The sequence below is a fragment of the Oryza sativa genome, chromosome 11, assembly GCF_034140825.1.
Source record: "Oryza sativa Japonica Group chromosome 11, ASM3414082v1".
NCBI lineage: Eukaryota > Viridiplantae > Streptophyta > Magnoliopsida > Poales > Poaceae > Oryza > Oryza sativa.
Window position 1 is genome coordinate 28,962,244 of NC_089045.1, and position 13,342 is coordinate 28,975,585.

Genomic DNA, 13,342 nt, shown 5'->3' on the forward strand with positions numbered 1-13,342 from the left:
GGCGGGCGCAGTGGGAGGAGTGCCGGGGTCAGAGGTTTGGAGCAGCTAGCGAGGAAGGAGCACAGTGAGGCATTGTCTGCGACTGAAGTCGGCAACAAGCGTGCCATTGGCCAACCATCAAGGTCGAGGACGACCACCGGCACGTCGAACAAGACCCCGTCAGGCACGCAATCCACTGTCATCGAACTTAGTGACAGAGGTGTGCAGACACCTGCAACAGTTGCCACCGGCCTTGGCGAGAAGTGGGCCAATGGTCTCGGCAGAGGAGGCAAGCGCTACGGCAACGGCGGCGGCAGCGATTGCGGTGGGAGAGACCACGGCGCATCGGCTGCCGTCACCGGCCTCGGCGAGGAGATGCCCGACAGCTTCGAATGTGGAAGGGAGAGCGATGGCGGTGTTGATGGCGGCAACAACACGCAGGGCAGTGTTGGTATTTCTTACAATCACGCACGTAATACCATTGTTGCACTTCCCATTAGAGTTTCCAAGGGTATCGAACACAAGGAACGTGTGTGTATCATCAACGATCAAGATTCGATCAAGGACAACAACTTAGGAGAAATTGACTCTAGAGGATTCTTATATCTTTTAATTAATTAATTAAGTTCAAGGTAAAACTCTACCGGATACTTCGGGCATCGGCCCTCCTCTGGCCTGCCAGCATGAATATTGCATCCATTTTATGAATACTCGACGAAATTCACCCCCCCTGCGTTGTCCGCGAAGCAGTGGTGTCGGCGCAAGGGCGGGATAGGGTTGAGCGGGGGATTTAGATTGGGTGACATAGGGTAGGCATAGAGTGAATCTTGGCCCTCCAAAACAAAACCAATGGGTGAAATTCATCCACGTCTCGCAGAAGTTAAAATTTTACTGGGAGTAAAATTTCAGGAGTTAAAATTTTACTTTCAGGAGTTAAAAATTTACTGGAGTTAAATATTAACTCGTGTTGATGTAGATGAATCTCAGCCGTTGGATTTGTTTTAGAGGGCCAATATCCACCCTATGTCACCGCGTGTCTACCCTATGTCACCCGATCTGAATCCTGAGTGGGACGTGTTTGTCGACTGTCGCGATGCCACGACCAATGGTGGGAGCCCTACCTGTGTCGAGGCGTGGAGTCTCTCGGCGGGAGCTCCGTCTCGTCGAAGCCCTTTTGTCTTGAGTTAACAAATTTCAGACTAGCATGATAAGTCGTCAACTACATCCTGGTAAGGACATATTGGATTGGAGGAGACACGCTTTGGTTCAACGGTTGGCTTATCTTCTCAGACTTCTTCGTGTAATTTTCCACTGGTAAGAAGCCAAGAATGCGTCGTACATGTCGATATCCCTTTTTCTCTTCCAATTTTTACTGACATGTGGTGCAAAAAACTCTCTTGTGCAGTTTGGGGGTGGGTTCCGATGGCATCCGTCGGCACGAGTACAGGCTTTGTTGAAATGTCAAGCCGAAATGAACACGGCAAAGGCTTCTGGAATCAGGAGCCCTGGATGCCTGGTCTCTCATGTCATGTGTGAACAACGTGCACACACAAAAAGGATTTATGATTTCTACCTAGTTTCAAAAAGGTCAGCGTATGTGTAGGACCTCTTTTGGACGACTGACTGACTTGAGTGTTTTTTTTTTTTACTAAATCACCGGAGGGGGAGAGCTTCCCCACCTGAATTTTGTCGTTGCATGAAAGGAGTGAAAAAGTTCATTACAACAGGTTTAGAGATCTTAAGGGGGAGGAGAAAATGTTTTTCCAAACAGAGATTACATGTCTATCCTCAATTTTTAATTTCTCTGCCCAGAGAGCTGCCTCATTGATGCATCGATGTAGGCAGGATCGAATCGATGGAGTTTGTCCCCTGAATACAACGTCATGCCGATGATTCCAGATCACCCACATACATAGCAAGAAGAAGACGTGATGGTGAAGCTCAGGGACAATTAGAGAGGGTTTTATTTGATGAAGTAGCCGCACATCTTGGATTATCGGCTGCACTCTAATACGTTCCCAGAAACTCTACACTGACTGAGTGTATTACCTTTTGTCTGGACTGGTATCTCTTAATATATATTGGCCGGCTTTTCGCCGGCCCGGCAAAAAAGGTATTTCAATCAATCATCTCAAAGATGAGATCCACTCCGGTGCCTTCTACTTGTAGTAGAAAATAATCTGAACCGTTGATCTCATTTGATCATAGGGTTCAGATCTATTTCTACTACCATCACACTTAATGGTAGTAGAATTGTAGAGGGATATTTTTGTCCATAAAAAATTATTTGCAGAGGGATATTTTCGTCTTTCCCGGGCTCCAGCTGGCGCCGCCCCGCGTGCTGCTCCTCCTGCTGGCCATCCATGTCGCCACCGCCACCCGCTCGCCACCGCGACGACTCGCAAGGGGAAGCTTCATGAACTGGATCGCTGGAATGGGTTTCACGCAGAATTCCAGCGAGATGGGCCTATTCACGTTACATTAGCTCGGGTAAAGAGGAAGCAAAGCACAAATTTAATGGACCAGGCTCACGGAAGTTGAGCTACTTCTTTTCATAGCAAATTCAGGTTCTTGATTCTGGTATAGCAATAGAGCATACTGTCCATGTCCAAATTAAATTCTTATTCAGATTCAGAATCAGATTCTTGATTCTGGTGAAGTCATCCACGAAAATTAACATTACCGTGCCTGCTGATGCTGAGGCTACAGAAACTCCTACTCTCCCGCACCAGCCTCCTCAACAGCCGGCTCCACGCACGCCTGTAGCTGTCGTCGCAGTTGCCGCCGCCGCCGGCGGCGTCGCGCGAGAGGAGGTAGAACCACGCGGGGCTCCTCTGCACCGCCGCCCCTGTGCGCACGCCGGAAGTCATCAGGGCGGCGCCAGAAGCTCCTGCGGCGGGGAAGCGGACGCCGGCAGAGAAGGGAACAGAACAAGAGGGGGCGCCGGAGAGTATTGCCGCCGGCGGAAGGGAACGTGATGCACAAGCGCCGGCAGCGGAAGGAGTCGCTCTCTCCACCTCCGCTCGAATGCGATGGATGAGGAAGCGGTGGCAGCGCTGCTTTTCCTGAAACATCCGAGCGATCCACGACGAGAAATAAATTAAGTGCCAAATTTATCCCAAATCTATCTCAGAACTTTACTAATCTACCCTTAAAAATAAACGGTTCAGATTAGTTCTACTCGTAGTATAATACTAACAGTAGAAAGCACCGGAGCATTGCTCCTCAAAGATAGGTTTCAACAAAAAATAATACAATCTGGTGTTGGAATTGGTTGGGGAACTTGGGATGTCCAAAGTGCTTGTAGAAACCGACTCGCTGGAGGTTCGAAGATGATTTCTCAATTAGAGTTCAATTGTTCGGTCTACAGTCCGTTGGTATATGAATGGAAAGGGATGCTAAACAACTTTTTGGCGGCTAAGGTGGTTTGGTTTCAGCATTCGGCAAATACAGTACTAGCTCATAGGCTAACTAAAGAAGGTATCTCGGTTCCCCCGGATTTTATACGATCGTTCGTTGAGGATGATTGTAAGCAGGCTTCTTTAGATCATCTAAAGGATCAGTATAGTTCCACTAAAAAACAAAAAATAATAATCTCGTAATACAAAACAGTTATGTTTATATTTTAATTAAGAGAAAATATCTTGTGTACCCCTGAAAGTTCACCTAATCCCTTCTGTACCCCTGAATTTTGCTCAATCCCTTACATACCCCTGAATTTTAGTTTGGATCCCTTCCATGCCCTTTCCGCTAGTTGACCGTTAGTTGACCGTTAAATTCTTATGAAAAAGTCCATTTTGCCTTTGGTATAAAGAAGCATATATATAAATTAATAGAGTATATTGTTGAAGTATAGAAATTTGTTATATGAAACTATTATGTTTATGAGATAGTTATGCACCATATTATTTGCGAGAAATATAATTTTAGATATGACATAAAAAATTAATACTTATTTATTAGTTATTAAAATATTTTTTAGCATATGTATTCTGATAGTAATAAACAAATCTGTTGTATTACTATGAAAATACATATGCTACGTAAAAGAACTTTTAATAACTAATAAATAAGTATTAACTTTTTATATCATATGTAAAAGTAAATTTGTCACAAATAATATGGTGCATCACATACTCATAAATATAATAGTCTCATCCAATAAATTTTTACATTCCAACAATATACTTAATTAATTTATTATGTTTTTTCATAGCAAAGGGAAAAATGGACTTTTTCAAAAGAATTTAACGGTCAACTAACGGTCAACTAGCGGAAAGGGCATGGAAGGGATCCAAACTAAAATTCAGGGGTATGTAAGGGATTGAGCAAAATTCATAGAAGGGATTAGGTGAACTTTCATGGGTACATAGGGGATTTTCTCTTTAATTAACATGTACTCTCTCCGTAAAAAAAAATCATCCCCTCCTAATTAACAAATCTGGAGATTCATTGTACTAGGAGAGGTGTCTTTTTTTCCTGACGGAGGGAGTATAAGCGAAACTGATGTTCGAACTAGAGACACATGTCAGAGGGGTCCAGATCCCCTAGAGTTGAGTACAACTCCACCGGGTGAATTTTACTAAATCTGTGACATCTATTGCTTCCTACGGCTGAGATGAAGCCATCTATTCTTCCTATGGTTTGAATGGGAATTACTTTATTTTTTTCATGTTAGTAATGGTTAAGTTTATGCCTACCAAAGTAACAAAGTATACACGTTATCTTCTTTCCCAAACACAAGAAGCTACGTTCATGTACAGAAAAAAAGTGTTAATTAACCACATGGTACATGCAAACATACATAAACCATATACATGCAAAAATAGAGGCACATGCTCAGTACGGTCTTTATACCATGGATGAATCAAAAAATTTGGGTTATGCAAGTAAAATTTATATTCTCAGATTCTCTAAATATATATATTGTAGTCGGTGATTTGTTATTGTTACAAGATTATGAGGACTTATTTTTCTTTTTCAAAAAAGACTAGTGGGAAGTGGGAACTAATGGCTTCATCCCAACTGTTGATAAAAAAATAGACCGTAAAGATTTTATCAAATTCACCCGATGGAGTTGTAGTGAACTCCAGGGGATCCGGACACCATGTCAGAGCCTTCATATTTTTGAATTTTGTACAGAGCAACGATAGTTTGTTTGTAACGGTTACTGTATCAAATCGATTTTGAGTCTCTAGTGGGCCGTATCTTTTGTTTGGGCTCGCACAACTGGGCCTCCTCTCTGGAGCCCAACCGTTCGTTTTCCTTGGTTAGTGTAAATCATGGGCACGTGTAATTCATTCGCACAGAGAGAGAGAGAGAGAGAGAGAGAGAGAGTTCATAGCTGCCGGGATGGTCGCCGGCGGCGACTGGAGCTCGCCGCCCGCCGAACAGCCAAAATGTTCCCCATTTTTCCTTCTTCAGGAGCCAATCTGCTTCCACCATGGCAACGCCCTTGAGGTTTCCGTATGATTTAGCTTTCCTACTCCTACTTTCGAGGATCGCCGGGAAGGTGGAGGAGCCGCGCGCCCTGGTGGTGCGGTGGCGGTGTCTACCCCTCGTCAGCACGAGGTGTTTGTGGAATTGTCCGTAAGCGCGCGGTCTCTTCCCCGCGAAGCAAGGATGTGGATGTTCTTTTTGGAGAAAAAGGATCTGGCCCGCCGCCTTTTCTGTGTGCATATGGGACACGAGCGGAAGGTGTTCGTGCAAATGCGGCAGACAGCACAGGTAGGCAGTTCTTGCTTTGGATGTGGTGGGATCGGAGTACTGGATTTCACACAAGTTTGATGATGCTGCACGATTGCAGTCAACAAGGTCATTTTACTAGATCTCTGTCAACAATATGGGAATACAGAGTTCTCCCTGTAACTGAAATCTAGCGGTTAAAGATGCTGATGATCCTAAAATCAAGTCAAATGCGGCTGTTGTATCTACTTTCTCAGGTAACTTCTTCCCTCAAATGCATGAACATGGAATCTTTCCCATGAAGTTAACTTAAAACTATACGTGTCTCCCAAAAGGCAGCCCCTCCCATGGAGATTTAATATATACTTATAAGTAGTTCAAGCATGAACTAGCAGGAGTGCAAGACATTAATTAGTGGGTGCATTGTTGGCATCACCTCAAAGTGTCATTTAGCTTACCACTTTTTCAATCTTCTTATTCCTGCTCCTTTTTCTTTTATTTTTTTTTAAAGACAAAGACAATGGGGGCCTGGACCTGGATAGTCTTGAACTCTTGATGGCAAGGTTTTTCTTTTGGTCCTAGTTCATCAACACATCAGTATATATTTTTTCTTGTTGTGAACTTGCGATGATTGTGCGGGCAGTTCAGACCTTCAAGCAGCCTGTCATCCATGTGGCAGATAATTGGTGACCTGCTGAGAAGCTGCAGGCCTGAGAAATGAAGCAACAACCAGATATCAGGGAACAAACTGAACAAACAAAATTCTTTAACCTGTTCCGGTGGGAAACAACTAGGATTCATCATATCATATGGCGTTAGTTGAGATATCAAGGTCAGAGTGATCAAAATTCTATCAAATAAATTTTATTCTACGTGTGTTAACACATCACAAGAAGAAATTGGAGCTGCTAATTGATGTCTGCATGTCGTTTCAGCTGGACTGGCTCCAAAACTAGTTAATTAAAATAATCCACAAGGCAAGTTAATTCACTTAATTCTTCTTCTCTCTCGTTTTATACAAGACCTGGACCTTGATAGTCTTGATGCCAGGTCTTTGTTTTTTTAGGTCCCCCTTCCTCGGATCAACACCTCATCTATATAATGCTGAAACCAGCGTTGGCTGAGGTGAGTGGATCATCAAATATCCTTCATCCTTCCTAAGTTGCTGCTGCTAGAGTAAACTGATCAAAGGCTTGTCAAAGTAAGTTGGAGTGGCAAAAAGAAGTTGAGCTAGCTAGAAATTAAGGCTTGAGTTTTCTTTTTTGATCCATATGTGATGATGTAATGTAATATGTAGTTATGCACTGTCATTCGTATACATATAATACGTATCTAGCTAGGATATGATTTACATGTTCTGTAATCTGACAGGACCTTCTTGTTCTGTTCACACATGAATCATGATCGTGGTATATTGGCATGCAGGAAATTAATCAGGTATGGTTATAGAGGTGTGTTGCTGCCTGGGGCTGGCTGCGAATGTAGCGCAGCTGGCTGGCCTGGACGTCATCACGCTTGTCAAGGTAATCAAGAGTCGCGTCGAGACAGTCCGCCAGAACAAGGAGGACTGCGAGCTGCTCGCCGAACGCGCGGACATGATCCTTGATCTGCTACGGCGGGTTCAGGCATCCAAGGTCATCGAGGACCCTGACATGTGGAAGCCCACAGAAGGGCTCAAGTCGACACTTTGCAGGGCAGGTGCAATCGTTAAATCCTGTCAGGAGGAGTGGAGCTATGCGTACCGTTTCTGCAAGGGCGGACGCATCGCCAGAGAGCTGCGCAAGGTACTCAAGGATCTCAAGTTTTACATCCTCCACCTGATAGGAATGATCACCATCATCAACCACGATCAAAACACTCGTTACTATTATATCCCGGAGACTGATGTTGTTAAGCCGCAGGTACGTACCTGCATACCTACAACATCTCATTAAGAGCTAATTCTTTTTGCTAATTAATTTCTGTGCAAACTGCTAAAACCTCCATTTCATGATTCTGAAGTTTGTTCTAACAATATGAGAGGTAATGTATGTAAGTGGACAAATGCCTGCTTAATTACTCACTTGAGCCTAACTTTGGTATTTCAGGATGCTACAGCTTCCAACGCTGGAAAGCCTGTTGCTCTAGAAGAAACAGGTAGGAGTAATAGTGAATGATTTATAATATTCCCAAAATTAGCATGTAAAACAAGGCCTTCTTTTCCAATTCCCTTTGTAATGCTGACACGAAGTTTGAAGGTAATAATCAATTTTCCATGTTACTTAAAATAACAGGCCTTAAAAAGTTCACTTTGTCTGAGTTGGAGGTTGCTACAGATAATTTCTCTCTGGAAAAACAAATCGGTATAGGTGCTTTCAGCATCGTGTACAAGGTAATGCTTTGCTCTTGGCCGACCTTTGCATTCAACAGAATGGTTAATGTTTAGGCAGTGAAGTCGTTTGAAACATCTTCTCTTGTACTCAGAAAAATATTAGATTTTGTTTTTTTCTGTAAGTATCATGATCGATTTGCATTTGGTGTTTACTTCTTCCAGGGCCAACTAAATGAAATGCCCGAAGTTGCTGTGAAAAGAGCATCGTATGTTAACAGAATTCCATTTGACCAGCTCGAAAATGAGGCTAAAATAATTTCAAAGCTTCAGCATACAAATATAGTTAAACTTCTAGGATATTGCAGCCAAGAGAGAGAGAAGATACTGGTCTTCGAGTATATGCCAGGCAGAATCTTAGATTCATTCATAACTGGTAGGGGGTTCAATTCAACTAGCTTTATGCCTTTATCTACTCAGTTTCGAGACCAAATTCTATTGTTCATGTTCACTCAATGATGCAGTACATACATGTTTGTCGCATTTGATTACAGGTGAGCGAGCAGAAGAGTTGCCTTTGGACTGGTCTAAGCGCTCCCAAATAGTTAAAGGGATAGCTGATGGAGCTGTATATCTACACAAGCAATGTGAGCCACGTATTATTCATGGCGATCTGAAACCAGGCAACATACTCCTGGATGCTGCCTTGAAACCCAAGATTTGTGACTTTGGTACATCGAAAGCACTTAGGCCAGGTCAGGATATGGACTGCACCGGCATTGTGGTGGGATCACGGTAAGACTGAGTTTTTCACTGCAAAATGTTTATCCATCCACCTCCTGCGTCACGTTTGATCTGTTGATAACTTGATATTTAAATTTTGTTTTCATCTTCTCAGTGGATATATGGCCCCTGAATATAAACAGGGAGGGTGTGTCTCTCTCAAGACAGATGTGTACAGCTTTGGCGCTACGCTTCTCGAGATCATTAGAGGAAGTCGCATCCCTCCGTCTACATTGGAGCTTTCTGATGAATCGCGCGATTTTGGGCCTCTAAATAAGTGGGTAAGTGCACACCTCTCTGAACTTCACAGGCCAACCACAGTATACTCAGAGTTGGTCACTGATTAACCAGTAGCAATTTTCCTTTGCTCAGGCGTGGGAATTGTGGAGAGGAGGAAACCTGATGGAGTTCATCGACCCTTCGCTGCGCGGAGAGACTCATTCTGCAGCCGAGATACAGGGGTGGGTTCAGATAGCGCTGCTGTGCGTTCAGCGTGTTGAAATTATAAGCACATAATGATTTAATTTATTCCATAAATAAATCATGACATTGCATATGTGAACTAGATTGAACGCATCATTAGATCTACACATGTAAACTAAGCAGTAAAACATGAACAGATCAAATATGCGCAACATGTCGAACGCGTACCGAGGTGGCGGAAAGACCGGTTGCTCGGCAGGAACTACTCGCGGTTGCGAGCGTCGACGAAGTCGCGAAGCACGCGAGCGGAGAGGAAGACGAGCCGGTGCAGGATGTCGAAGGCAGAGGTTCCGGAGACCTGCTCTCCCGATCGCCGGTGCACGGGATGGAGTAGTCTACGAGCGACGGCGCAGTACAGAGTAGGAGGCAAACCCTAGATTGATGAGCCGGTGCACGGGATGGAGTAGTCTACGAGCGACGGCGCAGTACAGAGTAGGAGGCAAACTCTAGATTGATTTCGCGTGTGTTGCGTGAAGGCGGCGGCTCGGTTTATATAGAGATATCTGCGCAATGTTGAGGAGCCAATTTTGCGGACCATTCGACGCGTACGTCGTGCACGCGCCGCCTGCCAGGCGAGGCGACGCGAGCGAGCGCGCACGTGTGTTTCCCCTCTTCTCTCCACCACACATGCTTCAAGTGGTTAGGAGGGCATCCTCCCTTTTAAGGAGGTCCCCCTCTCCTAGAATAAGCAAGGTGGTACTAAACTCCACATGCATGCCATCCCATGAGGTGGGCTTTTGTGATTTTCCAAAGAATTAATCTTCGAATGGGCCTTAGCCTATCTATTAATTCCAACAATCCCCCACCAAATCTCAAAATCCCAATGAGATTTGCCTTTTCTAATGTACTGTTTATATACCAGCGGTTCGATGGAGACCGATTAAGGTTGAACATCCACCTAGAACTCCAAGCTACACTTACTCACAACTTGAACAATGGACTACGCCTTGAATTGCAAGTCTTGTGCAAGCAAGTTTCACTCAGAGTCTTATCTGGTACTAGACCGTCTGTAGACTACCCCTCGGGTGGAGCGTATAAGTCATACTCCTAGGTCTTTAGTAAGCTTCCTAGAAGATTCACCCAAAATCTCCATAGACTGCGACCAACAGTCAAGCTTACAAAGGTGAGTTCTTTCAAGACTACTCTGCAGGACAACATCTTCGCTAATTAAAGCCAACATAACTCATTAAGGCATAGCCAACCTGCCTTGCAGCTCACGAGAGTACATGCATCTTCACTTAGAGAGGGTATAAATTGGTACTCTCCTCTAGTTTACTAATGGTTTGTTCTTCCCAGGTTCTAATTCACGGGATCTCCGATCACATAGACTGGGTTACCACCATGGTATAACTCACATGGGTCTCAAACCCATCTCCTTCGATGCATTATCTATCACATTTCGTGATAGTCCCTTCGTGAAGGGATCTGCCAGGTTTCTAGCTGTTTGGATGTAATCCAACGTTATAACTTCGGAGTTTCTCAATTTCCTGACAGACTTCAATCGTCTTTTCACATGTCTAGACGATTTCATATTATCCTTAGAACTATTCACTTTGACAATTACCGTTTAATTGTCACAGTTCATAAGGATAGCCGGCACCGTTTTTTCAACAATAGGCAGATCCATTAATAGATCACACAGCCATTCTGCCTCAACAGTAGCAGTATCTAGTGCCGTCAGTTCTGCTTCCATGGTTGAACTCGTCAAAATGGTCTGTTTGCAAGACCTCCACGAAACAGCACCACCACCCAATGTGAAGATATATCCACTAGTGGCTTTGATCTCATCCACATTAGAGATCCAGTTAGAATCACTATAACCCTCCAGTACCGCAGGATACCCAATATAGTGAAGCCCCAATTCCATAGTACCTTTCAGATAGCGCATTATTCGCTCAAGCGCACGCCAGTGATCATCTCCCGGATTAGAGGTAAACCGGCTCAACTTGCTCACAGCAAAGGAGATATTAGGCCTAGTTGCACTAGCCAGGTACATCAGCGAGCCAATGATTTGGGAGTATTCCAGTTGATTCCTAGCAATTCTTTTGTTCTTGCGAAGCAACAAGCTAGGATCATAAGGTGTTGGAGAAGGCTTACTATCAATGTAGCCAAAGCGATTCAAGATCTTCTCCACATAATGGGACTGCAAGAGTGTAATCCCATTCTCACCTCTAATTAGCTTAATGTTTAAGATAACATCAGCTACTCCCAAATCTTTCATATCAAAATTTTGAGACAAGAATGATTTAACCTCATTTATCACCTCAAGGTTTGTCCCAAATATCAGTATGTCGTCAACATACAAGCACAGAATAACTCCCTCACCCCCACCATGGCGATAGTACACACATTTATCTGCCTCATTGACTGCAAAGCCTGCAGATGTCAATGTTTTGTCAAATTTCTCATGCCATTGCTTAGGAGCTTGTTTCAGACCATACAAAGACTTCAACAATTTGCACACTTTGCCTTCTTGACCTTCAACTACAAACCCATCAGGTTGATCCATATAGATCTCCTCATCCAGCTCTCCATTAAGAAAAGCTGTCTTAACGTCCATTTGATGAACGAGAAGACCATGTGAAGCTGCTAGGGAAAGTAGCACACGAATTGTGGTCAATCTAGCAACAGGTGAGTAAGTGTCAAAGAAATCTTCGCCTTCTTTCTGAGTATAGCCCTTAGCAACAAGCCGAGCCTTGTACTTTTCAATAGTACCGTCAGGCCTAAGCTTCTTCTTGAACACCCACTTGCACCCCACAGGTTCACACCCATAGGGTCGCTCTGTCACCTCCCAAGTCCCGTTAGCGATAATGGAATCCATTTCACTACGGACAGCCTCCTTCCAGTAGTCTGCATCAGGAGATGCATATGCTTCTGAAATTGACTTAGGAGTGTCATCCACGAGGTACACAGTGAAATCATCACCAAAGGACTTAGCCGTCCTTTGTCTCTTACTCCTTCGAGGAGCTTCACAGACATCCTCCTCAGAGACATGTTCATGTGTATGTTCAATTTGTTCTGGTGGTGTGATTGAACTGGGAATTATTTCAGAGGGTTGGCTCGAACCACTATGTGTATCCTTCATTGGGAAAAAGCTCTCAAAGAAGGTAGCATCAAGGGACTCCATAATTGTACCAACATGCATGTCAGGTACCTCGGATTTAACTATTAAAAATCTATAGGCAATGCTGTGATGAGCATATCCCAGAAAGACACAGTCCACAGTCTTAGGTCCAAGTTTGCGCTTCTGCGTTATTGGTACATTGACTTTCGCCAAGCACCCCCATGTGCGCAAATAAGAAAGTGATGGTTTTCTCCCAATCCATATCTCATATGGTGTTTTGTCCTTATTTCTGTTAGGAACTCTGTTTAATACATGATTCGAGGTCAACAATGCCTCCCCCCACCATGCCTTAGGTAGTCCCGCGGTGTCCAACATGGCATTCACCAAGTCAGTCAGTGTGCGGTTCTTCCTTTCAGCAATCCCATTAGACTCGGGAGAATAGGGAGGCGTCCTCTCATGTATGATGCCATGTTCCTCACAGAATAAGTCAAACTCGTTCGAGAAAAACTCTTCACCACGATCAGACCTAAGCCTTTTTATCTTTCTGTCAAGTTAATTTTCAACTTCTGCCTTATAAATTTTAAAATAGTCTAGAGCCTCGTCTTTCGTTTTCAACAAGTACACATAGCAATATCTAGTAGCATCATCAATCAACGTCATGAAATATCGTTTTCCACCCTTCGTCAACACCCCATTCATTTCACAAAGATCTGAATGTAGGAGTTCTAGTGGTGCCAAGTTTCTCTCCTCGGCAGCCTTGTGAGGCTTGCGAGGTTGCTTCGATTGCACACAACTATGGCACTTAGAACCTTTGACAATGGAAAACTTAGGAATTAAACACATGCTGGAAAGCCGAGACATCAAACCAAAATTAATATGACATAAACGTGAGTGCCAAACATTAGCCTCATTATCCACACTGCCACAAATATGGTTCACAGACTTATTGCAGAAATCAGAAAGGGAAAAGCGGAACAGGCCTCCGCACTCATAACCTTTACCAATAAAATATCCATGTTTACACACGACTACTTTATTAG

General features: G+C 43.9%; 1 protein-coding gene across 10 annotated transcripts; it reads left to right on the forward strand.

Moving 5' to 3' along the window:
- The first annotated feature begins 5,277 nt into the window (after nt 1-5,277).
- LOC107277324 (cysteine-rich receptor-like protein kinase 34) lies at nt 5,278-10,045 on the forward strand. 10 transcript variants are annotated; one of them, XM_066305128.1, is made up of 13 exons: nt 5,278-5,921; nt 6,176-6,227; nt 6,308-6,496; nt 6,600-6,641; nt 6,731-6,789; nt 7,090-7,565; nt 7,752-7,800; nt 7,938-8,035; nt 8,198-8,408; nt 8,527-8,767; nt 8,871-9,036; nt 9,128-9,216; nt 9,376-10,045. In XM_066305128.1, the coding sequence occupies exons 6-13, from the start codon at nt 7,104-7,106 to the stop codon at nt 9,599-9,601; spliced, it is 1,542 nt and encodes a 513-aa protein (XP_066161225.1). In that variant the 5' UTR covers nt 5,278-5,921; nt 6,176-6,227; nt 6,308-6,496; nt 6,600-6,641; nt 6,731-6,789; nt 7,090-7,103; the 3' UTR covers nt 9,602-10,045. The 10 variants fall into 10 exon arrangements, with proteins under 10 accessions (XP_066161225.1, XP_066161224.1, XP_066161227.1 ...); XM_066305127.1 differs by having other exon boundaries at nt 6,313-6,496; XM_066305130.1 differs by having other exon boundaries at nt 6,344-6,496.
- The last annotated feature ends 3,297 nt before the right edge of the window (nt 10,046-13,342 follow it).